At 43.5% G+C, this 27,136-nt stretch overlaps 1 protein-coding gene across 5 annotated transcripts in view; it reads left to right on the top strand.

The window, feature by feature from the left end:
- Window positions 1–24,635, top strand: part of LOC106601482 (protein shisa-6) — a 73,321-nt gene extending 48,686 nt beyond the window's left edge. For 2 of the 5 annotated variants that reach the window (XM_014193704.2, XM_014193706.2), the window contains 4 exons: window positions 9,453–9,518; window positions 12,136–12,156; window positions 13,132–13,299; window positions 21,249–24,635. In XM_014193704.2, the coding sequence (XP_014049179.1) occupies window positions 9,453–9,518; window positions 12,136–12,156; window positions 13,132–13,299; window positions 21,249–21,877 (884 nt within the window). In that variant the 3' untranslated portion in view covers window positions 21,878–24,635. The remainder of the gene's footprint in view (window positions 1–9,452; window positions 9,519–12,135; window positions 12,157–13,131; window positions 13,300–21,248) is intronic. The other 3 variants (XM_045715240.1, XM_045715241.1, XM_014193705.2) reach the window with 2 other exon arrangements.
- Window positions 24,636–27,136: the final 2,501 nt, after the last annotated feature.

Genomic DNA, 27,136 nt, shown 5'->3' with positions numbered 1-27,136 from the left:
GGCCCTAACAGCTTGTGGGCACCATTTGTCACCATTATAGTGCAATTAATGTATTGTTTAGTGTTGTGTTGTGATGTGATGTGTAGTGGCTTTGCTGGCATGCAAAAGAAAAATGTTTGGGGGGTTTGCCCCACCAAGATTTACACTCTAAAATCGCCACTGGCGGGGGGGATGGGGGCATCCTCTTGTCGTGCGCAGTGCTCAAGTTTATAACTTGGGACGGCAGGGAGCCTAGCGATTAGTGTGGTGGGACAGTAACCGGTTGCTTGTTCAAATCCCTGAGCCAACAATATGCAAAATCTGCCGTTCTGCCCTTGACCAAGGCAGTTTACCCCAAAACAGCTGATCCCCGGTTGCTGATGATGTCGATTAAGGCAGCCCCCTGCAACTCTCTGATGCATTGGGGTTGGGTTAAATGCGGAAGTTGTGCAACTGACTAGGTATCCCCCTTCCCTTTCCCTAATGGCTGTCAGTCAAAACCAGATGAGCAGAGAACCTGAGCTCTGACGTCATGCACATAATTTTACTGTACAGCCACTGCGTTTCATTTAAAACGCCTATTAATGACAAAATCTGCCATTTTCAACCCGTATAAAGGATGACAAGGGCTGTGAGTGGGAAGGGCTACTGAACACTTTGGGGTCTCCCAGTGTAAGTAACGTGTACCTTTCAGGAAGAAACTGGGATGCAGATAATTATGTGCGATGAGTAAGCATGGTTTGTCATAGCTCATAGGCATTGCTGAAAATGGTGTACCGTCACATTTATACGTTTAATTTAACGCCTAAACTTATGCTCATCATAGAGGTACCTTTATACGTATATTCAAGAACATTATTTAAATAGCTGCAATCACACAGAACATCACACCGATTCTTTTTGTGATGGATGTCTGGCTCGATCTGGAGGTGAAAAAAGCCTCTCAGAAATGCTTTTAGGGCCACTTTGCTCTTTGATTTTCCCATTGAGTCGCCACATCAGGTATCTGACTCAGGCTCTCCTGAAGAAGAAAAGAAGGTTGCAGGGGGGATGTGGTGATCAGAGAAATGCCATTACTAGAGACCATAACAGAGAATGCTCGATTCACTGATACTCACAAAGAGATGTGGCTACTCGGGTTTTCTTGTGAGAAATATTGATCCTTTTCAGACAATGTTTAAGTAATATGATCAAGAACAGAGCTAAGCAATAATGGAGACTGACTGCTAATCATTGATGTCAATCACATGAACTTCTGTTTGTGAACTGCCATAAGCATAATATAGATCATGACTATAGCTAGAGGGTTGTGGTCTTATCAGTAAATTAGAAGGTTTCACATACATTTCTTACTCCATTCAGAGACATGTAGACATGAGTATTTCTACTTCCTTCACAATCAGATCACATTTCATCCTCTCCACTCTTCATCCCCCTTAGCAGACAGCAAGTATATGCTCAATGTATTCCCTTTCTGGCATCTCACCATCAACCTAAATTGTCTTTAGCTTCTCTATGAACGTCCCCTTATACTACTGATTGACTTGGCTGCCCTTTTCTGCCCACAAATATTTCTGATTCTCTTTGTTTAGTAATTTCCTGCTCCCTTCACCATATGTCTTTGGTAAATTTCACCCTTCTGACGGCCCTCATCCCCTTCACCTCTCTCCTCTCTGATCCTGTCAAACTCTCCTCTGCTGCAATGCACAGCCGTCCACCCACATCAGTCTCTTTCATGCACTCTGCCCTCCTTCTCATCATTTCTCTAGCCTCTCTCTCTCTCCTATCCCTCATCTCCCTCATTTCCTCTTGTCCCTTTTCTCATCTCAGCTTCTCTGATTGAACCTTTCACATTTCAGAATAAAAGTGTTCTCATGATACGCTCTCCCATATCATGAAAGCTAATATTTTTTACCCCCCCTCCCTCGACTCACCCTCAATCTGGCAGGACCTGTCTTTTCCTGTTTCCCTTGGAAATATGGTCTGTCCGTCAACATCTCGGCTTCAACATGCATACATTTAGATAAGCCTCAACCTAAGCACCTCACTTCTCTTCCCTGACCTCCATCACATGTTCAATGTCTTCTAATCCTTCACTTGCTTCTTGACGTACCATCTTCTCTGATGTTATGCTAGTTAGATTTTAGACTAATGCAGTCCTACTATGAAAACAAAAAGGACAATGTTCCATTGACACTGTTCTATGTGGATGGAATCAGTCCGTATCCTACCAGTCTGGTGTGAAAGCCCCTAAAAACATCACTGCATTTATCTATGTTCGATCAATATTTCCCAGTGCCATCTATCAATGTTTCTCCCTCGAATATAATCCACCGTGGTCCAATCACTTCCATCTCATCAATACCATATTTTGAGAAACAGATTCTCCCTTTCTGTCTCTCTGCCTCCCGATTGGGAAGGAGATCAGGTGATTAAAAGAACTGTTATGAGGAGAGGAGTGGTTAGGTATCTGAACAGTTACCAGGCCTGTGTTTCTCAGAGCTACTCCGCTGTTATTTCATTAGTTGTCACTCCTCAACACAGCATCAGAGAAGGGGTTCCTGGGTAGAATACTGGACACCCAAACAAACACTCCTCCGCCAAACAAGTCAATTAATGAGCCGCCTCTATGAACCGACAGTAGCCGATAGTTATCACCTTGATGTATGCACACTAATAAGTGCCTCGTGATGCCAGGTTTCTGTGGTTGTACATTTAGAAAGCATGGGGATAGAAGGGTGACACAACCGTCAGCATGGGATGTGGAATGCCAGACGAGCTGCGGCGCATTGTGCCACCACCCGCTACGGTAGCATGGGGGACAGGCATATGGCGTCAATTATTTCCCTAGTATGCTAATTAAGGGAGACCCACCACTTTCCAAAGAAGCCTCTCCAATCCTGCCAGTGTGCAGGATCTGTAATTAATATGGGCATAACTGTACTGGAGTGCAGATTGCAGACACTGTTTATTTGAGATACGTAGAAGTGCACTCATCATTATGGGCGAAGGCACATGGAAAGGCGACTAATCAACGTGGTCCATATATTCTCCAGCGGCGCTCAAGTGTGGCCTTCTCTCCATCACTCGAAGTCTGGGGCTGCAGCTCTGGCTCTCACCCTATCATAGGACAGCACACCATTAATCACGAGTGTCTTAATAAATGCTAGTAGACGAATGTCATCCAGTGCAACACGTCACACGTAGCGCCTCACAGGGTCCAACGACTATTAATTAGCGTCATCATTGTCCCCAAATGTTTGCGGGCTGTGAGCGATCATTTCATTAGCGAATTTAAGATGGGAGATACGCGGTAAATATTTTGAAGAGGGGATAACAAGATGAACAGCAAACAATTCATGCAGATACTTGGCCACGATAAACAAGCTTAACTCTGTAGGACTAGTATCTATCACAGTCATTATGTAAATAGATACAATCACCTCGTCTACTCATCTTGTGGATTGATTGTTGCAGGATTGGTTACTCGCAGGAGGGCTGGGTAAGAAATTGGGTTGGGTAGGAAAAGAGGCTGGGATAAAAAAAAGCGAGATGAAGCGACTGATAAACAAAGGGATACTGAGCCAAGTCATCTTTCACTGCCTGAAAAAGATGTATAATAACACAAAGCTTCCTGCTAAGAGTTTCTACAAGTAATTGTCAAACGGTTGGGCATTGATGGCATATCACCATCCTTTATCGTGGAGTGTCAAGGTGAGTGAAGACTATTTTTACTAAGGTGGCTAAAACCTCCACATTGCTCTTAAAGTGCAGTTTAAAAGCTATCCTGTCCAGGGCTCAGTGTTATATGTGATTCCCTCCAGTCCAGAGCTCAGTGTTAGATGTGATTCCCTCCAGTCCAGGGCTTGGTGTTAGATGTGATTCCCTCCAGTCCAGGGCTCAGTGTTAGATGTGATTCCCTCCAGTCCAGGGCTCGGTGTTAGATGTGATTCCCTCCAGTCCAGGGCTCAGTGTTAGATGTGATTCCCTCCAGTCCAGGGCTTGGTGTTAGATGTGATTCCCTCCAGTCCAGGGCTCAGTGTTAGATGTGATTCCCTCCAGTCCAGGGCTCGGTGTTAGATGTGATTCCCTCCAGTCCAGGGCTCAGTGTTAGATGTGATTCCCTCCAGTCCAGGGCTCGGTGTTAGATGTGATTCCCTCCAGTCCAGGGCTCGGTGTTAGATGTGATTCCCTCCAGTCCAGGGCTCAGTGTTAAATGTGATTCCCTCCGGTCCAGGGCTCAGTGTTAAATGTGATTCCCTCCGGTCCAGGGCTCAGTGTTAGATGTGATTCCCTCCAGTCCAGGGCTCAGTGTTAGATGTGATTCCCGCCAGTCCAGGGCTCAGTATTAGATGGGACTCATGTACAGGAAATCCCAAGGTCAGGCTGAAGGGGAGAGGAAGGCTTTAGCCTCCAGTTGACTGGAAGCAGTATGCCACCAGAGCATGATTCACCTCAGCCTAAGACAGTCTGGAGGCGATAGGGAAGGTGATACAGAATCGATGTAAATGGATCAAAGAGCCTCATTCCCGGGGGCCCATAAAGGGACGACGTCATGTGGAACACTAGACCAGCACTCTCAACCCGCTGTCATTGGCCTCTCGGAGGGAAGGGAGGATTGACAGAGAGCTTCAGAGCCTCACACAGTCAGAGACACACTGATCTGTCATTGTAATAGATGGACCTCACAGCACAAAGCTGCAGTAGAGGTGCTCAGAGATCTCAATACTCACGCTCAAGGTTGTTGACCTGTCTACCTTAGCTACACAACTGACTTTGTCTCTTCTAAATGTGGGTGAAAATAAATTAGCTGAGCTAAATGAAAGCAAATTTAACTGAAATGTGTAAACGTTTACACTTTGCATTCCATACCTTTGTGATTAAATGCCAGTGCGCAGTCAACCCAGGCTCATAATTGCAAAGTCATTTCAGTTGTTATTTTCCAACTTGTTGTGTCTTCACAAAGCCTGGCATTTCTCCTTCATTAAAATGTTTCATCACCTCCCCCATTAACAATTGCCTTATGTTGAAAATACAAATATAATTGCGGGAAAACATAGAAAGTAATTATTCAAACAAAAAAAATAAAGAAAGGAAAATTAAAAGGGAAATTAATTGATCATTTGTATTCGGTGGTATTTTTGCATCTCTTTCATGAAAAACCGACTCCTTTCATTTTTAATTAGCGTCACTGAAAATGAAATGAATTCGGTTGTTGAGCATTCTTGATATGGCTTATTCAATGAATATGAGAGCTCTTTAGTATAGACATCTGTTAGCAATAGAAACAGCCATAGAAAGGGTGTGTAAAAGGCTGATATTAGGCTGTGATCCTCAAATCTTATCTGGGGAAGGTTATGGGAGAAATGTTCCTGTATGTCAAACATTTAGTCGGTTCTGGATTACCACTTAATACGTAGAGCTCAATGGCAAATTCTGTGTCTTTGAGCTTCATGCATTTCTTTTCAGAGTTTGAAAATAACCTTTCCATTAGAACTGATCCAATCCCATCAATCCATATCATATGACTGTTTAGCCATTATAATTGCAGTTTTTTAAATGTTTGTTTTTGTTTTTTTAGTTACATATCCAATCTATAGAGTGCTGTTTTTGCCAGTGGATACTGTATGCTTCTCTCCTATGACTCCTACATGATTCCAGGTGTTGCTGTTCTATTCAACTTGGATCCTTCAAGAAGATGATAAGATGCTAAGGCAGGGATAAAGGCAGCTTTGAATGATGTTACTTCTTTTGAATTGAAGGAGACATCAGATAAATCTGTGCTTATCCTTGTTAGCAACTCACGAGATCAACAAACTTCAGGCCACCGGAGGAGGTTTGGTAAAGTTGCAGCATGTTTGTGGTTTATGTCATGTAACTGTTGGTTTTTATGTCTCTCCCAATATGGTTGTTACTTTTTTACTCTATGCAATTGTTGTATCACTGGGATCTCGTTACAGTATGTGAAGCAGAAAACTAACAGACGTTGTGATGGCATTGGCAGATGAGCTGGATGAAAAATGTCCTGACCCCCTAAAGATTTGTCAATGTAGGGCAGATACAGTTATAGACCAGCATTAGTTCAAGCTCATGTGGCTCAGAGTTTCTTAAAGCAACAGTGATGTATCCAGACATTCCTTGCAACCTGTTCAAAGTGTCATCTTTCATTGTGCCCCATGACGTGTGCCACATGAAGTGAGGTTTACTCTCACAATATTGTTTTGTCTTCTCTTCCGAGCTTCATTGTTGTTTTGTCTGTAGAATGACTAATATTCTTTCTTTGAAGCACAGGGATTCAGTTAGTCATCTTGAACTTAACAATTAGAAGTCCCGGATTTCGTCTGAATGTGTGAAGAGCTGGGATATTCACTTATTCAGAATTGTAGCAACAACTACACTGCTGTACACTGAAACAAAGCAGCACCTGCAAACCATAATCACACCCCAAAAACATCCTGCAAGCATTGTGCATAATAGAACCTCTGGTCACAGCGCATATTGATACAAAGCCCACATCCATGCAGAACCTGTCTGTGTTGATGGTTGGTTCTTGCAGTGCATCTGCCCCAGCAGGCTCCTGTAAGGGTGGGTGTAAGGGGGAGAGGTGAGGTGAGGTGTGCCTCAGCCCCAGCCAGCCACCCTGCAGGGCCCACATGGCACTTTACACACTGCCAGGGTAATGACACAGCGTGGGCTCTCATCGTTACAGGCAGTCCATCAGGTTTCACTGAAAGAGGCAGAGTGAGGCTTTCAAAATGGAACTGGGTAACAGTGGTATCCCCTCTGTCTTGTCCAGCCGCTGGAACCTGGAAGGGTTTCACTCAGTGGTGCCCAAAATGCCTGCATTATGTTCAACCAAGCATGTTTGACATGTTGAGGTGATGTTAAACCATTAGATATGTAGTATGTATGTAGTTCCTATGTAATAAAAGTTTATTCATTATAATAACCAGAGATATCGGTTTGAGGGTTATGACAAAGTACAATGTGGACTCATAATGGGTAAAATGCGAACAATTGTTGGTATCAAGTAAAGCATTGACCTGTCACATCTGGATGAAGACTTTCACACACCAAAGCCATTCCAAATGAGCTCTATTACAGTAGATAGACTACACCTGAAGTGCAGATGTATATAACTCCAACAATACTGTTTTATGGCATTCATTATTTCCAATTCTCACAAAGCCCCTCCCCTGACAGGCTCCAGAGCATAGAAATAAGAATGAATAGAACGGGCTTTCCCATTCAAGCCAATGATGGCATTATGGGGTGGGCATGGCGGTCTTTGCGAGTGTACCCATGAGTTTACCAGTAAAATTGCCAGATTTAGAGGTTCCAAGCCTGTTCTATTCATTCTTATTTTTATGATCCAGAGCCCTGCAGGCTGTTCAACCAAACATTCCAGGACCTGTTTCTGGACACGTTACAGACTGGAATGAAATGACTGGACACCTCTGAATTTCTCTGAATTTCTGAGAGTCGTGTGACTTATCTACTGTACATCTGATTCATGAGTTGATGCATTTACATAGTGGTGGGTGGATATGGGAGTCCTGGGGCATGACATCTTCCCACCTCCTTACACACAACAGACAGGATGTGGGTGTTCTTCAGCAAACAACATCATCTGCGGTTGTTCACATTTGCTTAACTTTTTAAGGCGTGCAACTGTAGGAGGTCCGCTCTGAGAAGATAATCAATGTTGATGCAATACAAAATGGATGCACATACTGTATAAGAAAAACGGAATGTTACCAACGTTTATGAAAAGCCAAAGGAAAGCCAATACAACAGGAAGGCAGATATAGGAGCAGTCACTCCAATCAGTTTTTGAACAACCTTTAGAAACCTGAAGTATTCCAACACGTTTTTGAACCATCTTTAAAAACCTGAAGTATTCCAACACGTTTTTGAACCATCTTTAAAAACCTGAAGTATTCCAACACGTTTTTGAACCATCTTTAAAAACCTGAAGTATTCCAACACGTTTTTGAACCATCTTTAAAAACCTGAAGTATTCCAACACGTTTTTGAACCATCTTTAAAAACCTGAAGTATTCCAACACGTTTTTGAACCATCTTTAAAAACCTGAAGTATTCCAACACGTTTTTGAACCATCTTTAAAAACCTGAAGTATTCCAACACGTTTTTGAACCATCTTTAAAAACCTGAAGTATTCCAACACGTTTTTGAACCATCTTTAAAAACCTGAAGTATTCCAACACGTTTTTTTGGGACGGCCTGATTGTTAGACAGTTTGCAGATAGCAGAGAACTTCTTCTTTTCAGTGTAAAACTTTTTCCCTGGCAAGCTCAAAGCAGGTTAGTTTAGCTCAGCCATCTGAAGATCGTGTAATTGGTCCCTTGATCAAACAGGGTGATTGAACAGGGCAATACAGCTATGGTGTGAAGGGAGATTGGGCACAAATCTTGTTTTATGTTCGTAAAGGATATTGGGATTTGGAATACCGGTACATTGCCATTTAATTGGATGATGTTGTCCATTGGTTGTTGTTCTACTCCATTGTATTGTTTCTAAAAAGCTATTCCTTTAGAACTGTGTTAAAATCCAGTTTAACAAGGTACTTTACCCTACTGTGCTGATTGCTTTGACATAAATCTCTCCAACAGGAAGCAATTTTCCCTGCAAAATGTATGTTATGCGCAGTTCCAGCTACTTACCCGAAACCAGAAGATGAAATGAAGGCTTGTGTTGCCACACATCTTTTTTGTAACTGTCACAACTCTCCATTAGCAAGTCACAGTAACGGAAAGAAAGCAACTGTTTTTCTAACGCCACGGAGATGCTCTCCTGTCACTTCACGTTAAACATTCTAAAGAGTTCACATTTTATTTGAGTGTCTTTTGTATTTAGGGTTCTAATGGGATGATCAATGAATTTGTTGAAATGCAAATAATGTCCAGTGTCCTGCATCTGCTGCTGTAGTAGAGGAGAAGCTGTGCTCTACATTGACCAAATAGACTTCATCGAATAAAGGGAACATATTCACTCCCTCGCATGACATGAAGTCCCACAGATGTCAGGAAGTTGACGATTCTGATGAAATCTGTCTTACCTCATTCTTCGTTGCTCAAAAGGGAATAGCACAAAATGCCTGCCTTAAAATGTGAAAACTGTGTAGTAGAGTAAAGATGCACAAAATCCCATAAATCATCAGTCAGATATCAAAGCACACCCCTGCTATCTCTGGACAGATCTCATACTTTGAATTTAGAAACGCAAAGACAATTTACATTTTAGTCAAAGGAACATAGGTTTATGTGATCATTCACAGTGGTGTCCAGTCAGCCTGCATTACAAGAGTCAATGATCCTAAAAATGAGGGAAAAGTTGATAATATGGGCATGTATTAACAGCCATTTATTTGACATGAAATGTACATAATGTGAATCTATGGTAATGTTTAATTTGATTTCCAAACCTAACCTTTTCATTGTTTTCCCAATAGGCAACCACCAACATGATTATCAACATAGTCACCTGGATCTTACCCAGGCCCACACACCTAAAATTGGTAAGGATATTTAAGGTTTGCATGTTCACATACAGTGGGGGGGGAAAGTATTTGATCCCCTGCTGATTTTGTACGTTTGCCCATTGATAAAGAAATTATCAGTCTATAATTTTAATGGTAGGTTTATTTGAACAGTGAGAGACAGAATAACAACAAAAAAATCCTGAAAAACGCATGTCAAAAATTTTATAAAATTATTTGCATTTTAATGAGGGCAATAAGTATTTGACCCCTCTGCAAAACATGACTTAGTACTTGGTGGCGAAACCCTTGTTGGCAATCACAGAGGTCAGACATTTCTTGTAGTTGGCCACCAGGTTTGCACACATCTCAGGAGGGATTTTGTCCCACTCCTCTTTGCAGATCTTCTCCAAGTCATTAAGGTTTCGAGGCGAATGTTTTGGGTCATTGTCATGCTGGAATACCCATCCACGACCCATTTTCAACACCCTGGCTGAGGGAAGGATGTTCTCACCCAAGATTTGACGGTACATGGCCCCGTCCATCATCCCTTTGATGCGGTGAAGTTGTCCTGTCCCCTTAGCAGAAAAACACCCCCAAAGCATAATGTTTCCACCTCCATGTTTGACAGTGGAGATGGTGTTCTTGGGGTCATAGGCAGCATTCCTCCTCCTCCAAACACGGCGAGTTGAGTTGATGCCAAAGAGCTCCATTTTGGTCTCATCTGACCACAACACTTTCACCCAGTTGTCCTCTGAATCATTCAGATGTTCATTGGCAAACTTCAGACGGGCATGTATATGTATTCTTGAGCAGGGGGACCTTGCGGGCGCTGCAGGATTTCAGTCCTTCACGGTGTAGTGTGTTACCAATTGTTTTCTTGGTGACTATGGTCCCAGCTGCCTTGAGATCATTGACAAGATCCTCCAGTGTAGTTCTGGGCTGATTCCTCACCATTCTCATGATCATTGCAACTCCACGAGGTGAGATCTTGCATGGAGCCCCAGGCCGAGGGATATTGACAGTTCTTTTGTGTTTCTTCCATTTGCGAATAATCGCACCAAATGTTGTCACCTTCTCACCAAGCTGCTTGGCGATGGTCTTGTAGCCCATTCCAGCCTTGTGTAGGTCTACAATCTTGTCCCTGACATCCTTGGAGAGCTCTTTGGTCTTGGCCATGGTGGAGAGTTTGGAATCTGATTGATTGATTGCTTCTGTGGACAGGTGTCTTTTTTACAGGTAACAAGCTGCGGTTAGGAGCACTCCCTTTAAGAGTGTGCTCCTAATCTCAGCTCATTACCTGTATTAAAGACACCTGGGAGCCAGAAATCTTTCTGATTGAGAGGGGGTCAAATACTTATTTCCCTCATTAAAATGCAAATCAATTAATACATTTTTGACATGCGTTTTTCTGGATATTTTTGTTGTTATTCTGTCTCTCACTGTTCAAATAAACCTACCATTAAAATTATAGACTGATCCTTTCTTTATCAGTGGGCAAACGTACAAAATCAGCAGGGGATCAAATACTTTTTCCCCCCCACTGTAAGTACAGTATATATTATATGACTGTGGTTGGTTGCCAATATTTCACTCTTTCCAATGAATAATAAAAATGTTTAGATAGTAACTAACCCTCTGTAGAGATATATGGTAGATGGAAAGTACATTATGGATACTAACCATGCCCTTTTAAGTGTGAGATTATACTGCCACACAACACACAGTGGCTCTTGGGTATGCTACAAAGATGTCTTCATTTACCCCAATAAAGTTGAGGGAGGATTAGGTCATATTGATTTCCTGAATGCATGGTTTTATCAGCTCCAGTACGACACAAGAACTTTGACTAAATTCGAAATAAGTCAGAATATGCTTTTTTAGAATTCAAGCGAGGACAAAAAAAATTCTCGATGGGAAATGAATAGCTTGGATAGCAAATGAAACAAGGACTTGTGGAAAATGAATTATAATGGCATCTGTATGGCTTACTCAAGTTATTGAAAAACTTCAATTACTTATGTTGTGCCTTATCTATTTTCCTACATGAGTTTTTCAATGAAAAGAGATGCTTTTTAGCATGAAATTATTGAGTGGTCACAGCTCTAACACTGCAGTGAAACACCATGAGTTCAGAGAGAAAAGCTATTTGTGCATTGTTGCTAGATGCCTCTCCATCTATCCTACATAATTGGCTAAGAACAAAGTTTATATTTTAAGATTTTCATGCTAAGAGGTCTGCACTGAAACGCTACACCATGCTACACTGTCTGTTTCAATGTCAGTGGAGCTGTGGACTCCAACCTCATGGCAGGATAGTTTTCCAATTGTATGTTTTGAGGCCAACATTTTCAAAGGCAAAGGGACTGAAAGTCCCCATAAGTAGATAGGTCTCTCCAACACAGACATCAAAGGATGGCTTTCAAGGTGGATCAAACCACAGCTGATTATGAATAACTACTATTGAGAATGGCCACAATACATAGGAATCTGATTACTTTATTTGACTAGTACGATCATTATAATTAGCATAGAATTTCAACAACTCATTTTAAACAGAAAATGTCAGACACATTGGTTTGGTTATTAATACATACTATGAATAATGTTTGTTATTGTACTGATCCATTTTCTCTTACTTGGATTTGTTATGTAGCCCACAGACAAATGAGACATGGTAAGTAATACGCATATACACCTGCTGTACATGTGTATTCCCTTTTTCTTTTACGTACTGTATATGTCGACCTCTTGTTGTGACAGTTGGTGACAGTGACGTCTTGTATTTCGCTGGGGTCAAGGCGGGGGGTCACTCTTCCTTTTTGTTCAGACTGAATGAACCAGAGTTGACACACCAAACTCTCACTTACCTTCTCACTCTGCTCTGCTCTCTTTCTCTCTCTCTCCAGTATCTCTTTTTGTTGGGTTAGCTGCCACACAGTGTTTGCAATGGTAGAATCTCATTAAGATCTGTGTTAACGCTTCAGAACCGGACCTTTGTTACACAAAATACACATTCTACTCCCTTCCATCTTTTCTTGCTCACACTCGCACTCTCTTTCACTCTGTCTCTCACGGAATGCCTCACTTCTGTTTCACATGGTCCTTGGTGTTGTGTGTCCCTGTCCTCTCTATCACAGTAGTCACCCAGCCCTTTTGTTAAACCTGCCACTGCTGACCAGCACCTCAGAGGACTGGCAACGCCCCACCCTACCGCTGCTAATGCTCCAGCTGCCTGCGCCATGACCACTTGTCCCACATAACCATGGCCACAGAAGCCAGGCAGGCAGCATAGCCACCCGCAATGGCGCCACGCATACTAGTGACAGCCAGTGTGGCAAGTGCACTTGCAGTCGCAACCAATCCTAGCACACCAGAATTGCACTCTGAAATATATATATTTTTTAAACACAACAAATAATGTTAAATCCAGGTTAGAAGAGTCGAACATAAAAGTCCCCACTTCATCTATCCTCACCCAGATACCCCCACCGCACCCACACTCCCTCCTCACACCCACACTCTGTATCCCCCTGTCTCCTCCAGTGAAGACCCCCTGTGTACGCGCCCCTCTCTGTGGCATCCTCCAGACTGTCTGCTGTCTGATTGTAGCCTGATTGCACTGCGTCAATCTCTCCTGTCTCCCCTGCAGAGAAGCCCCAGCGCATGAACAACATCCTAACCTCGCAGACAGAGCCGTACGACCTGGACATGTCCTTCTCACGCTCCTTCCAGAACCTCACCCACCTGCCTCCCAACTACGAGCTGGCGGCAATGAGCAAAGCTGACTTAAGTAAATACTCCTCTCTCCACAAATTAAGTAGGTGGTCTTTCATTACATACACCATCATGTTTGCTTGATCTCCTGCCTGGACCCCGCCAGTCCACAGGGGGGAGAAAAGGTTGATCTTAACACATTGTGTTGAAGTCCACATTGCATTCAAGTACTGTGATGCAATAGTGTCCCTGTATGGATGCCTATTACAGGGATGCAAACATAAGTCATGAGCACAAAGTCATTGGGGTTATGAGCTGAATCCATAGGAAGACATCTCTGTGTGTGAGATGGGTTTCTTGAAACGCACAAGCACATGTTAAAGTCACTGGATTCAGCCCCATTGTCCCCATCTACCGACCCATTGACTTACATCTAATTGTCATGTAATTTGGCTCCATCTGTGGCCCATGTCATGTAGCTAATGTCTGGTAATGACATATTAAAAGCCATTTCTCCATACCCACATGAGTCTAGACGCTAACAAGATGGGACTAATGTCTCTGAGATGAGATCTGGGTCAGCCCGATTATTATCATTATACTTCCTCTGCATGATGGCTTGACTTTCACCATTCTCCATTCCCCTATGACAGCTGCATGATCTACAGTATGCTCCTTCTCTAGTATCCTGTGGTTGGTTGCGTTGCATGGGTCATGCAAAAGCATTAGTTCCTTCCTGCTCGAATGTTCAATAGTGCTGTATTAAAATAAGTAGGGTGTGGTATTCTAGTGCAGACTTGTATGTTATGCTCAGTGTGGACACAGAGAATCAATGTGACAAAACCTTTGATGTTGTAATCGGGCCTGTGTGTAGCTGGTGTAGAGAGTCAGACACAGGACAGCAGATATGAGTAATCAACGTATTTACTCAAGTATTCACAAATACAACACAATATTCCGAGCCCACAATAACGGACCATATAAAGACAAACAATCACTCACAAACAACCATGGGGGAACAGAGGGTTAAATAATGAACAAGTAATTGGGGGATTGAAACCAGGTGTGTAAAACAAAGACAAAACAAATGGAAAATGAAAAGTGGATCGGTGATGGCTAGAAAGCCGGTGACATCGACCGCCGAACGCCGCCCGAACAAGGAGGGGACCGACTTCGGTGAAAGTCGTGACAGTAACCCCCCCCTTGACGCGCAGCTCCAGCAGCGCGCCGACACCGACCTCGGGGGCGACCCGGAGGACGAGGCGCAGGGCGATCCGGGTGGAGACGGTGGAACTCCCGCAGCAACGAAGGGTCCAAGACGTCCTCCACTGGCACCCAGCATCTCTCCTCCGGATCGTACCCCTCCCACTCCATGAGGTACTGAAGGCCCCTCCCCCGACACCTCGAGTCCAGGATGGCTCGAACAGCATACGCTGGGGCCCCCTCGATGTCCAGAGGGGGCCCCAGTGCACCTCAGACTCCTGAAGTGGACCAGCCACCACCAGCCTGAGGAGAGACACATGGAACGAGGGATTAATACGGTAATCTGGGGGAAGCTGTAACCTGCAGCATACCTTGTTGAGTCTCCTCAGGACTTTGAATGGCCCCACAAACTGCGGACCCAGCTTCCGTCAGGGCAGGCGGAGGGGCAGGTTTTGGGTCGAGTGCCAGACCCGGTCCCCCGGTGCGAACACCGGGGCCTCACTGCGGTGGCGGTCGGCGCTCGCCTTCTGCCGCCTCACGGCCTGTTGCAGGTGCACATGAGCGGCATCCCAGGTCTCCTCCGAGCGCTTAAACCATTCGTCCACCGCAGGAGCTTCGATCTGGCTCTGATGCCAAGGTGCCAGAACCGGCTGATACCCCAGTACGCACTGGAAGGGGGAGAGGTTAGTGGAGGAGTGGCGGAGTGAGTTTTGGGCCATCTCTGCCCAGGGGATGAACGCTGCCCACTCCCCCGGCCGGTCCTGGCAATATGACCGCAGAAACCTACCCACATTCTGGTTTACTCTCTCCACCTGCCCGTTACTCTCGGGTTGAAAACCTGAGGTGAGGCTGACCGAGACCCCCAGACGTTCCATGAACGCCCTCCATACCCTGGACGTGAACTGGGGACCCCGATCAGAGATTATGTACTAAGGCACCCCGTAGTGCTGGAAAACGTGAGTGAATAGGGCCTCCGCAGTCTGTAGGGCCGTAGGGAGAACGGGCAAAGGGAGGAGATGGCAGGACTTAGAAAACCGATCCACAACGACCAGGATCATGGTGTTGCCCTGTGAGGGAGGAAGATCCGTCAGGAAGTCCACCGACAGGTGCGACCACGGCCGTTGTGGAACGGGTAGGGGTTGTAACTTCCCTCTGGGCAGGTGCCTGGGAGCCTTGCACTGGGCGCACACCGAGCAGGAGGAAACATAAACCCTCACGTCCTTGGCCAAGGTGGACCACCAGTACTTCCCACTAAGGCAACACACCGTCCGACCGATGCCAGGATGACCAGAGGAGGGTGACGTGTGGGTCCAATAGATCAAATGGTCGCGGACAGCAGACGGAACGTATAGATGGCACAGGGGCGGAGCTTTGGTGGCGTGCCCGAGCGCTGAGAGAGCATGGCTCCTATCCCAGCCTCGGACGCGTCCACCTCCACTATGAACGCCAAAGAGGGATCCGGATGAGCCAGCATGGGAGCTGAGGTAAACAGAGCCTTCAGGTGACCAAAAGCCCTGTCCGCCTCAGCCGACCAGTGCAGTCGCACCGGTACCCCCTTCAGCAGTGAGGTAATGGGAGCCGCTACCTGACCAAAACCCCAGATAATGCATGGCTGAAATGCGGTCACTCTCCATCTCCACCCCTGAAGTGGAAATGCGGTACCCTAGGAAGGAGACGGCCTGCTGAAAGAACAGGTATTTCTCAGCCTTGATGTACAGGTCATGCTCCAACAGTCTACCAAGCACCCTGCGCACCAGGGACACATGCTCGGTGTGTGTAGCGGAGTATATCAGAATGTCGTCGATATACACCACTACACCCTGCCCGTGCAGGTCCCGGAAAATCTCGTCAACAAAGGCCTGGAAGACTTATGGGGCATTCATCAACCCGTACGGCATGACGAGGTATTCATAGTGCCCTGAGGTGGTACTAAATGCCGTCTTCCACTCGTCCCCCTACCGGATATGCACCAGGTTGTAAGTGCTCCTGAGATCCAATTTTGTGAAGAAGCGCGCCCCATGCATTGACTCGATCGCACTGGCGATGAGGGGCAGCGGGTAGCTATACCTCACAGTGATCTGATTGATACCTCGATAGTCAATACACGGGCGCAGACCTCCATCCTTCTTTTTCACAAAAAAGAAACCATAGGAGGCAGGTAAGGTGGAGGGCCGAATGTATCCCTGCCCCAGGGATTCGGAGACATATGTTTCCATAGCCGCCGTCTCCTCCTGTGACAGAGGAAACGCAGGAGAATCAATAAGGAAGAGAATGATTCTCTCCTTGTGACCCTCCTGCGTAAACATGTCTAGTGGAGCGGTGGCCTCCCTAATCAGCCCTGACCCTAATGGTCGACTATCTAGGGCATGCACAGGGAATGGCATATCCACAGGAACAAGGGGAATCCCTAAACTATGGGCAAATAAACGGTCAACAATATTCCCAGCTGCGCCTGAATCTACGAGCGCCTTGTGCTGGGAATGCGGGGAAAACTCAGGAAATGTAACCTCTCTAGGGTAGGTGGGAAAATGGGTGTGTGATTATTTCTGGCTGGGTACTCTCCTGACATAATCTAATGTTTTCCTTTCGTTTTAAAGCCTTTTTGAAATCGGACAATGTGGTTAGATAAAGGAGAGTCTTGTCTTTAAAATGGTGTAAAATAGTCATATGTTTGAAAAATTGAAGTTTTGGGATTTTTGAGGAATTTGTAATTCGCACCACGCCCTATCATTGGATATTGGAGCGGTGTTCCGCTAGCGGAACATCTAGATGTAAGAGGTTAATCTAACCACATTGTTCGATTTCAAAAAGATTTTACAGTGAAAGCAAAACATTAAATTATGTTAGGAGAGTACATAGCCAGAAATAACCACACAGCCATTTTTCAAGCAAGCATATATGTCACAAAAACCAAAAACACAGCTAAATGCAGCACTAACCTTTGATGATCTTCATCAGATGACACTCCTAGGACATTATGTTATACAATACATGCATGTTTTGTTCAATCAAGTTCATATTTATATCAAAAACCAGCTTTTTACATTAGCATGTGATGTTCAGAACTAGCAACTAGCATACACACCGCAAACTTCCGGTGAATTTACTTAATTACTCAGCATAAAACGTTCACAAAATACATAACAATTATTTTATGAATTATAGATACAGAACTCCTTTATGCAATCGCGGTGTCAGATTTTAAAATAGCTTTTCGGCGAAAGCACATTTTGCAATATTCTGAGTAGATACCCCGCCATCACGGCTCGCTAATTTGACACCCACCAAGTTTGGCCCTCACCAAACTCAGATTTACTATAAGAAAAATTGGATTACCTTTGCTGTTCTTCGTCAGAATGCACTCCCAGGACTTCTACTTCAACAACAAATGTTGTTTTGGTTCGAAATAATCCATAGTTATATTGAAATAGCTCAGTTTTGTTCGTGCGTTCAGGTCACAATCCGAAGGGTGACCCGCGAGCGCATTTCGTGACAAAAAATTTCACAATATTCCATTACCGTACTTCGAAGCATGTCAAACGCGATTTTTCTCGTAAAATAGCGATAATATTCCAACCGGGTGACGTTGTATTCATTCAAAGACTGAAAGAACAAAATTGAGAATTCACATGAACGCGCATCTCCAGTGTCACTGTCCTCAGCCTGACCAGTAACAAACAGAGCTGCTGTACTTAGCCCAGAGACTGCAGACATCTCATTACACTTTCTGGCGCCTTCTGAGAGCCAATGGAAGCCTTAGAAAATGTCACGTTACAGCACAGATGCTGTATTTTCGATAGAGAGGCTAAAGAAGGACAATAAATTGTCAGACAGGGCACTTCCTGTATGGAATCTTCTCAGGTTTTGGCCTGCCATATGAGTTCTGTTATACTCACAGACACCATTCAAACAGTTTTAGAAACTTTAGAGTGTTTTCTATCCAAATATACTAATTATATGCATATTCTTGTTTCTGGGCAAGAGTAGTAACCAGTTTAAATCAGGTACGTTTTTTATCTGGCCGTGCAAATACTGCCCCCTAGTCCCAACAGGTTAATTAACACATACATGTGAGCAACAGGGGGCTCTGGGTGAGCCTGGTGACGACTCACCTGGGGTGACACGATAGTGCCCTGCCTGCTGCCTCGACTCCCTGAGGAACCCCCCAAGCACCGACCAGCAGTGTGCCCTCTGCGGCCACAGCCCTGGCCACAGCCCAGATGTGGACAACATTGATAACATCTGAATTGTCCATGCTCAGCAATGCATTGTACTGCTTCTTCATCTAGTACTGCTCAATAGAAACATTACCCACTAGACACACACTGGCTGAATCAACATAGATTCCTCCTCAATTCAATGTAATTACGTTGAACCAACGTGGAATAGACGTTGAATTGATGTCTGTGCCCAGTGGGTAGATAGAAGACCATAAAATATTTCATAAGCTTGATGAAAAAATGAATAATCTCATACATGTTATACACCAATTTAAACTCCCTTCATAGTATGTTACATGCCTTTAGATCGTAGATTGTGTCTCTCCCTTATCAAACCAAGGGGTCTTCTCTTAATGTCATAGGGCATTGTAAACACACTGAAATCACAGAGAGGAATCCAATTTTTTTTAAGTTTGAGCTGGGACCCATTTGTCAGAAAAGTGATTTGTCAGAAAAGTGAATATTTCAGTTCTCTACCTACCTACAGTACAGTGACAGCTCTTCTGAGAGGAGAGTTCCCTCATACCTCTGATAGATGCTGTGGCTTTGTGCAAGGAGAGAGGCTTTGGAAAAACGGCAAAAACGTATATAATGAGTTTCTTTTTTAATGAAACCATCTGGAGAGGACGACGAAAATCAAATTAATATGGTTAATGCACATACTGTAGTCTGTGTGTGATTCCTCCTCTTCTTCCTCCTCCTCCTCCTTCGTTCTCCCCTGTCCGTCAGACAGGACTGGAGGGAGCCAGGGATGGAGATGGAGGACACTACTCTAAAATAACCTGCTCAGACCCTCCAAGGAGCTAGCGGGTGGAGGGGAAGGGAGGAGGCAGCAGGAATCTTATTTGGCTCGGTCTTCTCCTTCTCTCTGTAATCAACTTAAAAGGCATTAGAACACTCATCAGAACAACAGAGCCCCTTTAATCCTCATGCCAAGCAAAAAGCTAAATGATATTATTGTGGGCCCCTTTCTCTTACCACGCTTATCTTAATCCCCTCTAAAGATCCCTTTATAATTGATGTTTCACAAGTTTTTTACAAGTGTATGTGCATTATGTGATTACTGCTCCGTCTGGGCCGGATGATGGCGTATTGGGATCAATAGCTACCACAGATGAATATACTCACCATATCGAATTTAATCTGGGAGAGTGGAGACTTTAGTTTAATTAAGGGTAAGGTACGGGAAAGGGGATACCTAGTCAGTTAGCCACAGCTAGCAGGTTTGTGGTTTCACCTCACCTTTGAGACCGCATGCCCTCTCAAAATCAAGTTAAAGTGCAACGTCTTATTCGAAGCAGCAAAGAAATGAATCAAGCATATATTTCTTTAACATAAAAGTAAAAAGGAAGGAAATACATTTGTTCTTTGTAACATCATGAGCATGGACACAAAACACACAAGGTTGACCAGCCTATGGATTGCCTAGTTTAGTGAGCTAAGAGTTACAAAGTTGCATCTTTCATACTAATAATGTGGCCTAATGCCCTATGTGAATTATTTACGAAAGGCCTAACATTTTTAACAGCAGTTCAAATTGAAATTGATTTTGAAATGTCAAAACTAAAGCATCTGAGGAGAGTTGGTGGAAATGTCTCTGAGTACAACATGAAATCAACCCCTATTTCAACATGGTATAGTATTTTCAATGCAATGATGTCAATTCTAAATCTTTGATCTATAGGCTTAGGATAAACTGAACCATAATCCTTATAACTCTTGGCAACGATGAGGCACTAAAATGAAGCTAAGGGACATGTCCTGTCTATTGTGGGCAAGCTATAGCCTCTGGGTCAGTGTTGTTGACATTTATTACCATAATGTCACACCTAAAGTGACCCCTGGAGAAAAATATAAAACGCTATTGCCAGAAGCCTAACCCAGGTCTTCTTCATTAGGGATGCATGGCTGGGGAAAATAAATCCCTTATGGAGAGAATAAAAGGGGATCTTCTCTATCCAGGCGTGGCATCTATCTAAGGAGGAGGGTTTAAATATCCATACCAAAACAAAATCCTTATCATCCAAATCTTAGTCAAGCACAGTCTTGTCCTGACATTTTTAGACCACCTCTGTGTGTTCTTGAGGCCTTGGGAAATTAGCTTCCGCTGAGGTATCTAACCCCCAGAGATGACAGTTAGTCACAGTAGTTTCAGGGTGCCATCAATCTGATGTTTCCAGGCCCAGCCGGTCTAAAAGCCTGTTTAAAAGTCATTTGAGAGGAGCCCGCCGCTTTCCTCATGCAGATATAATGACTTTAACATCAGGAGAGTGTTGGCACTCGCTGTAGAGCCCCTCTGCTTTTGGCAGAGTCAAACCACTGGCTACCCTGCAGTGCAACACTCGCATCACTGACAGTTTGATTGTTTTGCCTCGCGGCAGGCGTATAGTCCTTTCCACACCAGAACAGGAGTGGAATTATTGTGATGCGAGAGAGCCCCTGCCTTCTCCCATGAAAGCAGAAGGACAGAAAATGCAATCATAATCAAAAGGGAATTGTAGGAGTTGTCACAGTAGAACTGCTGAGCTGATTCCACTCAGGAGGAGGTATAGAATCATTCTTTATATTGAGTGTAATGTTTCTCCTGTCCTTCTCCCTCTCTCCTCCCCCTCCCTCCTTTCCCACTCAGGTGATAAGGACATTGATGAGTACTACATGCGGAAGCGACACCAAGACTTGGCAGGTCGGCAGATTCTGCAGCCGCCCCACATGGTGAAGCTGAACACAGAGCCCCACCAGCAGCACCGTCAGCGGCCTCACCGTGTCCAGAGGGCCATGTCCCAGGACCATGTGCTGTCCCCAGAGAGGACCCCACGTCATGGCTACGGCCTCTCAGCCTACAACATGGGCGTCTCTACCTACGGCAGCCGCATTCTCTCAGAGGAGCAGCTGCTCTCCGCAGACCGCCTCCAGTCCCAGGACCCCCTGCTCTCGCCGGACAAGATGCTGTCGCTGCGGCGTTCCAACTTCCGGGAGAAGGCCATGTCGCGGGCCATGTCCCATGTAGATATCAACTTTGTGCCCACCACACCTGTCATGGACCGCAGTGAGCGCTACGCTAAGATGCAAAAGATGCACTCCCATCCCACTACCATCAACGACTCATACAACACGCTCACCGTCAACCACCCGACCACCAACAAGAGGCAGCAGTTTGCCTCGCGACGGACACACACGGTGGACCATCTACAGTACATCCCAGGCCACCAGCACAACAACCAGTACCGCACGGCCAGTAAGAACGAGGTAACTGTTTAACGAGAGGGTGGCTGGCCAAGGATTCCTGTGTCAACAGACTGTCAACAGATGAAAACAGCAGATACTTCCAGAGGTGTGCAACCTCACCATAGGTCTTCTTTTCAAAGTAGCCAACAACTAACCCTTCTTGCTTTCAGCTCAAGCTCTCTGTTTCATTCAGATTTGGATTTTCACAACTAGAATCAACAACCACAAGGACATCTGTACTTTCTCTATAGGGCAACATAAGGGCTTTGCACGTTGACACATAAGGAATGCTTTATGTGAGGTTATCCGTAAGAAGACAATATTTTTTAAAAAGGGGAATTGGAAAGGAACTGGATCAACTTTATAAATATATACATATATTTACTATTTGTATTTTCAGTCCTTGTTATAGCTTTAGAGATTCTTATTGAACTTAACTGGTGTTAGAACTTCAAGAGGTGCCTCTCGAAATTGTTCCCATTTCAATGATGAAGTGGATTTGTGGGTTAAAAAGCACAATTAATGGGTTTTTTTCTCTGTTGATTTATTCTTGGTTTTTGGTAACGGCCAGCACATATCAGCTTATTAGTGGATATAGTGGCAATTTCCGTTGCATAAATGATTGTAAATAGGCTATATTAGCAGAATTATACACTAAATGAGAAGAGCTGGACAAGTGGAATTGTTGAGTTTCTACCCAAGAGTCTACGGTCTTTTCACAATTAAAGATCACAATTTCAGATTAGTCCAACCCCTCAACAAATACTTGATACTAACAAACATGTACAATAATGTGTGTGCATATGTGTGTATATTTTTGTAACTGTGCTTGTAGGATGATTGTGTATGGCTAGGGTTGAATCAACCTCATGCCACTGTTAATTGGCAGCTTTAGACTGTAGGCACACTACTCCACAGGTGACCATGTAAACTAATGCTTCTTTCAATAGCTTCATTTTCTGCACTCATTCCCTCGCTATATAATCCAAGTAGATGACATCCATTTTGTTTTGAGTTGGGAAAAGCTGCTTTCATTTTGATATACAGTATTGTTGTATATTTGACTCCATTCATCAGAGTTGAAGAATAATAGTTGTTGTTATGTGTTTACAATTTTTACATTGTTGCAGGTGTGTTGACGTACCTGAAACAATCGACAAAGAGGACATCAATATCATCACTAGCTAAGCAAGGATTAAAACTGTGATTTTTATGTCCAGATGTTTTCATTAAAGCAATGCCTTATTGTGTGGAAGCCCATACTCATGTTCTTAATTGTACCATCACGCTTGTGTTTTTATGTCTTGTGTCTAACGTGTTGATCCGTAACCAGCTTTGTATGTCATTTTTTATCATGGATGATTTACCAGCACTATAGAAGCAAAGGACAGAATCAGTTTCGGTGACATACTTCAGAATCTGTAGGACACAAATTTTACAAGGATGAAATTCTTAAATTAACAAAATGTTATTTGAAAAGAAGCAAAGGAAGTGATTATTTTAAGCAAAAAACATAAGAAACTATATATTTTTTTTTTCACATGATAAAAAAAAATGTCTTACACATTATCGAATTCATCCAGACTTCCTTGTGGACTCCCACTGTGTCCTCTTATACTTATAGAGTAACAGACACATCAAGTACATGATTTGTCGTTGTTTTTACTTATCAACTATCTCTTCAGTTAACAAGAAAGTCCAAATATTATCGTGAAATCCTGGGTCATGGAAATGGGTATATAGACATTTACTGTAGAGATGTTGTTATATAAATTTGCTGGTCATTGACAATTTCAACATTGTCACTGGTGACAATGTTAACCTTAAATGTTAGGAGCTTGCATAATATTGTTACAACTTGTGCAGTGTGTCCATATTTAAGACTTAATTTTGCTTAGCCTCTGTTGTAATGACAAATTCTAACATTGCAATTTTTCTTAGTAAATGATATGCTTATATCATTATATGACTAGCTATACTATACTGTATGTTCACATGCAATGTAGACACAGTAGAAATTGATGCACTTGAAATAATAAGAGCAAAAATTACACTAGTTGCAAGCGCCTGAATCAGCTAAGATATTGAGAGGATAGCAACTAAAATGTAATTTCTTGTGAGGTTCAAATTAAGGCCAGAGTACCAAAAAAATCCGTAATAGTTCAATATGGAGTTTCATAGTCCTTGTCAAGCTCCAATGATAGTTTTATAGCCATTTTTTGTTGTTGTAGCTATGTCAGAGCAACAACAAAAAATTGAGCAACGAAAAAGGACATTTGATGGCCCTGACTCTGACATGGTGGAGCTGCAACACTGTGTTGTACGGATGTTACACCACCGGAATCTTACAGACATGTCTCTAAGCAACCATCTGTCTGGCTCAAATACATCCACCCCATTACAGAGCTCCGGTTTTACTTTCCAGTCAGTCAATGATATTGTCCACAAGAAGCTTTTCCCACACACATGAGGCTAGAGCTCAGTTTTGGCAGTAGGTTCTGAGAGTAACGTGCTGCTAAGTTGTTGCATCCCATGATCTATCTGCTGTAAAAGCACTGTTTACTTTTGTTGCAAATATTCCTTGCCATTTATTAAGCTTGTATTTTTATGTGTCAATGTGGTATGAATGAAAATTCCTTTGTGTCTTTGTTGCACAAACAATGGAGGACTAATTTGAAAAGCTTCAAAGCAAGCAGTATACGACTGTTCCTGTGCAAATGTTTTTGTTTACAAATGAATTATTAAAGCACATCCCATGTGTATTGTATAAAACAATAATCAGTTTAGTAAATATGGAGTCTGGGGGAATTTTTTCACATGTTCATTTAAACAATATTCACGAATTAGAGAGTGAGTTGGTAATATTGGTATTATGTTTTTTCATGGCTGAGGTATAAACATATAACTAACTGTTTGTAAAGAATGACAGAGAACCATAACCCACATCTACTGTACATATGGAATTATACAACTTGTTTGACAGTCTAATAAATTTATAAACCTAAACATTTCAACATCAAATTAGCATATACCCCATAGATATAATACTATGGACCTCCAGGTTGAGTTACAAATCGTTGTTATCCTGTCACCTATATTAACTAGACTAAATGCTACTCTGAGAGTTTTGCAAGAAGTTGCCCAAATTGCAACCTCACCCACAAGGTATTACACGCCACACATTTGGAATAAACATGAAACAAGATAAAGAAACAACATTTTTATCCAATGCAGTGCATTGATGACAAGACGTGCTATAGTATATCCCTTTGTCCTTTGTCATTAAATAACGCTTCCAGTGCTCTTCCACTGCCGCAGTTTGCATAATTCTATTGGTAGGTAAAGTTGTTAACTACACATTAATCAATAGGGGAGCATTATCAACTCTTTTTCCCCTCCTCTTCCCCTGAGAGTTTGAATCTACTGTATTGTACTATTGACAGAGGTCATTGACCTAATGGCACTCACAGTAACAACAGAATACATTATGACTGCCATTACTCTGATGACACACATATTAATACCCACTGTTTCCAGAACAGCCAGTGCAATTTCAAAGCCTCTTTAAATTCATAGAGTCAGAAGAAAACATTTCCTCGCAACATGAAAACAAAAGCCTTGTGGTTACAATTGTGTACAGATAAATGGGAAAAAGCTATGGTTTTCACTTTGTGTAGGACCCTCCCATTTGCATTTAGATGGGAAAAGGTCATGGCTATTGGAACATGTGAGGTAAGAAGGAAACAGCAGTGGTCAGACACATTAACAGACTGAAAGGGAAATGAATCTGCGCAAATTGGTCCATGGCAGAGTACATTAACCAACTGAACTTGTTTTTCCACTAATAGTTTTTAAAATGAAAAAAATTGTCGTGCCAAAAACGAACTTACAGATGTAGGATCAATTTGATCAATCTTTAGTTGCTAAGAATTTTCCTGCAACACTTTATGATTTACATATATTCACTGAAAACCCACACTAACAGTATGGCGCTTTTCATGTAGCCTAATTTTGGCCAGCTAATAGCCTAACCACCAATCAAGCAACATTATAGAATAAACGTTCAACTCCTGTTGCTGCAAGATTATTTTGCTCTGACAATATAGGTCAAACATCTGTATATTCTAAGCCACACAACTCAAGGGAGTTCTCTGATATCAGAGAACTTGTGGCTTTACCTCAGGGTAAACAGTTCAAAGGAAATGCCAATGCCAACAGGAAAACGGCCATGTTGTTTCTGCCATGGCACTTGTCATTCACTGCACATATCGCCAGACTACTGCTTTGAGGCCAGGTTTTTTTATGGTGACCTTTCTATCCTTCTGGGATGAATTTGAGCAACATGACAACTTAAGAGTATGACAGACTTCTCGCTGTATTTGATTCCTCTGTATTACAGTTGGCATTTGTTGGTTAAGCTGACTTGTGAGGTGAAGGAATTCAGAGAACTGGGGTTGACCTTCTGTCTCACCACCTACGTACCTGATCAGATCAGAATCCACAACACTATGAAGAATAGGTTGTCTAGGATTGATAGCACAGTACAGGGAAGGAATACTATGAGGAATGGAGACGGGGGTAGCACACTGCCCTGTCACTTACAGTAAAAACTCAAATGACAGGTGTTGACCAACCAGAACGGAAATAGTAGCCATTTCCTCTACAGCAATTACACTTTAATAACCTATTCAGAAACATAGCCAAGATTGGACGACATTGATTGGGTGTGTGTAATGTATGGGTCAACACTGCAGCGCCAATGCTCATGGGTGCAATGTAGGCTATGAATGTGGGCAACATGTAAATGCAGAGAGTAAGTCGGTGCTAAGGGAGGCCTGTGTGTGAGGAGTGTTAACAGCATGACATTCAGCGCTGACCAGCCGACCGTGGGTGTCAGATGATGAATGCACCTAACGGGGCCCGGCACTGCTCCCAGCACTAAATCCCCAAAGCTCACACACAGCCCCACACAGCCCCCACCCAGCCCCCACACAGCCCCCACAGGCTGAAAGTATTGATCCCCCCCCAACACTGCCTCGCCACCACTTAAATGAGAGCAGTCAATTGGATACCGTGCAGGCTCGTAGGCGGCCAAGGTATTCTCTCTTGGGAATGGTGTGGTTGGGTGGAGGAAGGAGAGGGGAGAGGGTAGAACGAGTGTAACTACAGTTGGTGAGGTTTTGTGTTGTAAAAGCCTGTGGGCGTCTATGATGATGTTCGACTTTCAGTTAAACCAATAACTCAAGTCATCGGCTACTCAGCTGCTTAGCCAGCCAGAACTTCCCCTCATCG

This window comes from Salmo salar, chromosome ssa03, assembly GCF_905237065.1.
Source record: "Salmo salar chromosome ssa03, Ssal_v3.1, whole genome shotgun sequence".
Taxonomy (NCBI): Eukaryota; Metazoa; Chordata; class Actinopteri; order Salmoniformes; family Salmonidae; genus Salmo; species Salmo salar.
The sequence above is the reverse complement of the archived record's forward strand: the minus strand, read 5'-3'. Positions and strand labels throughout refer to the sequence as shown.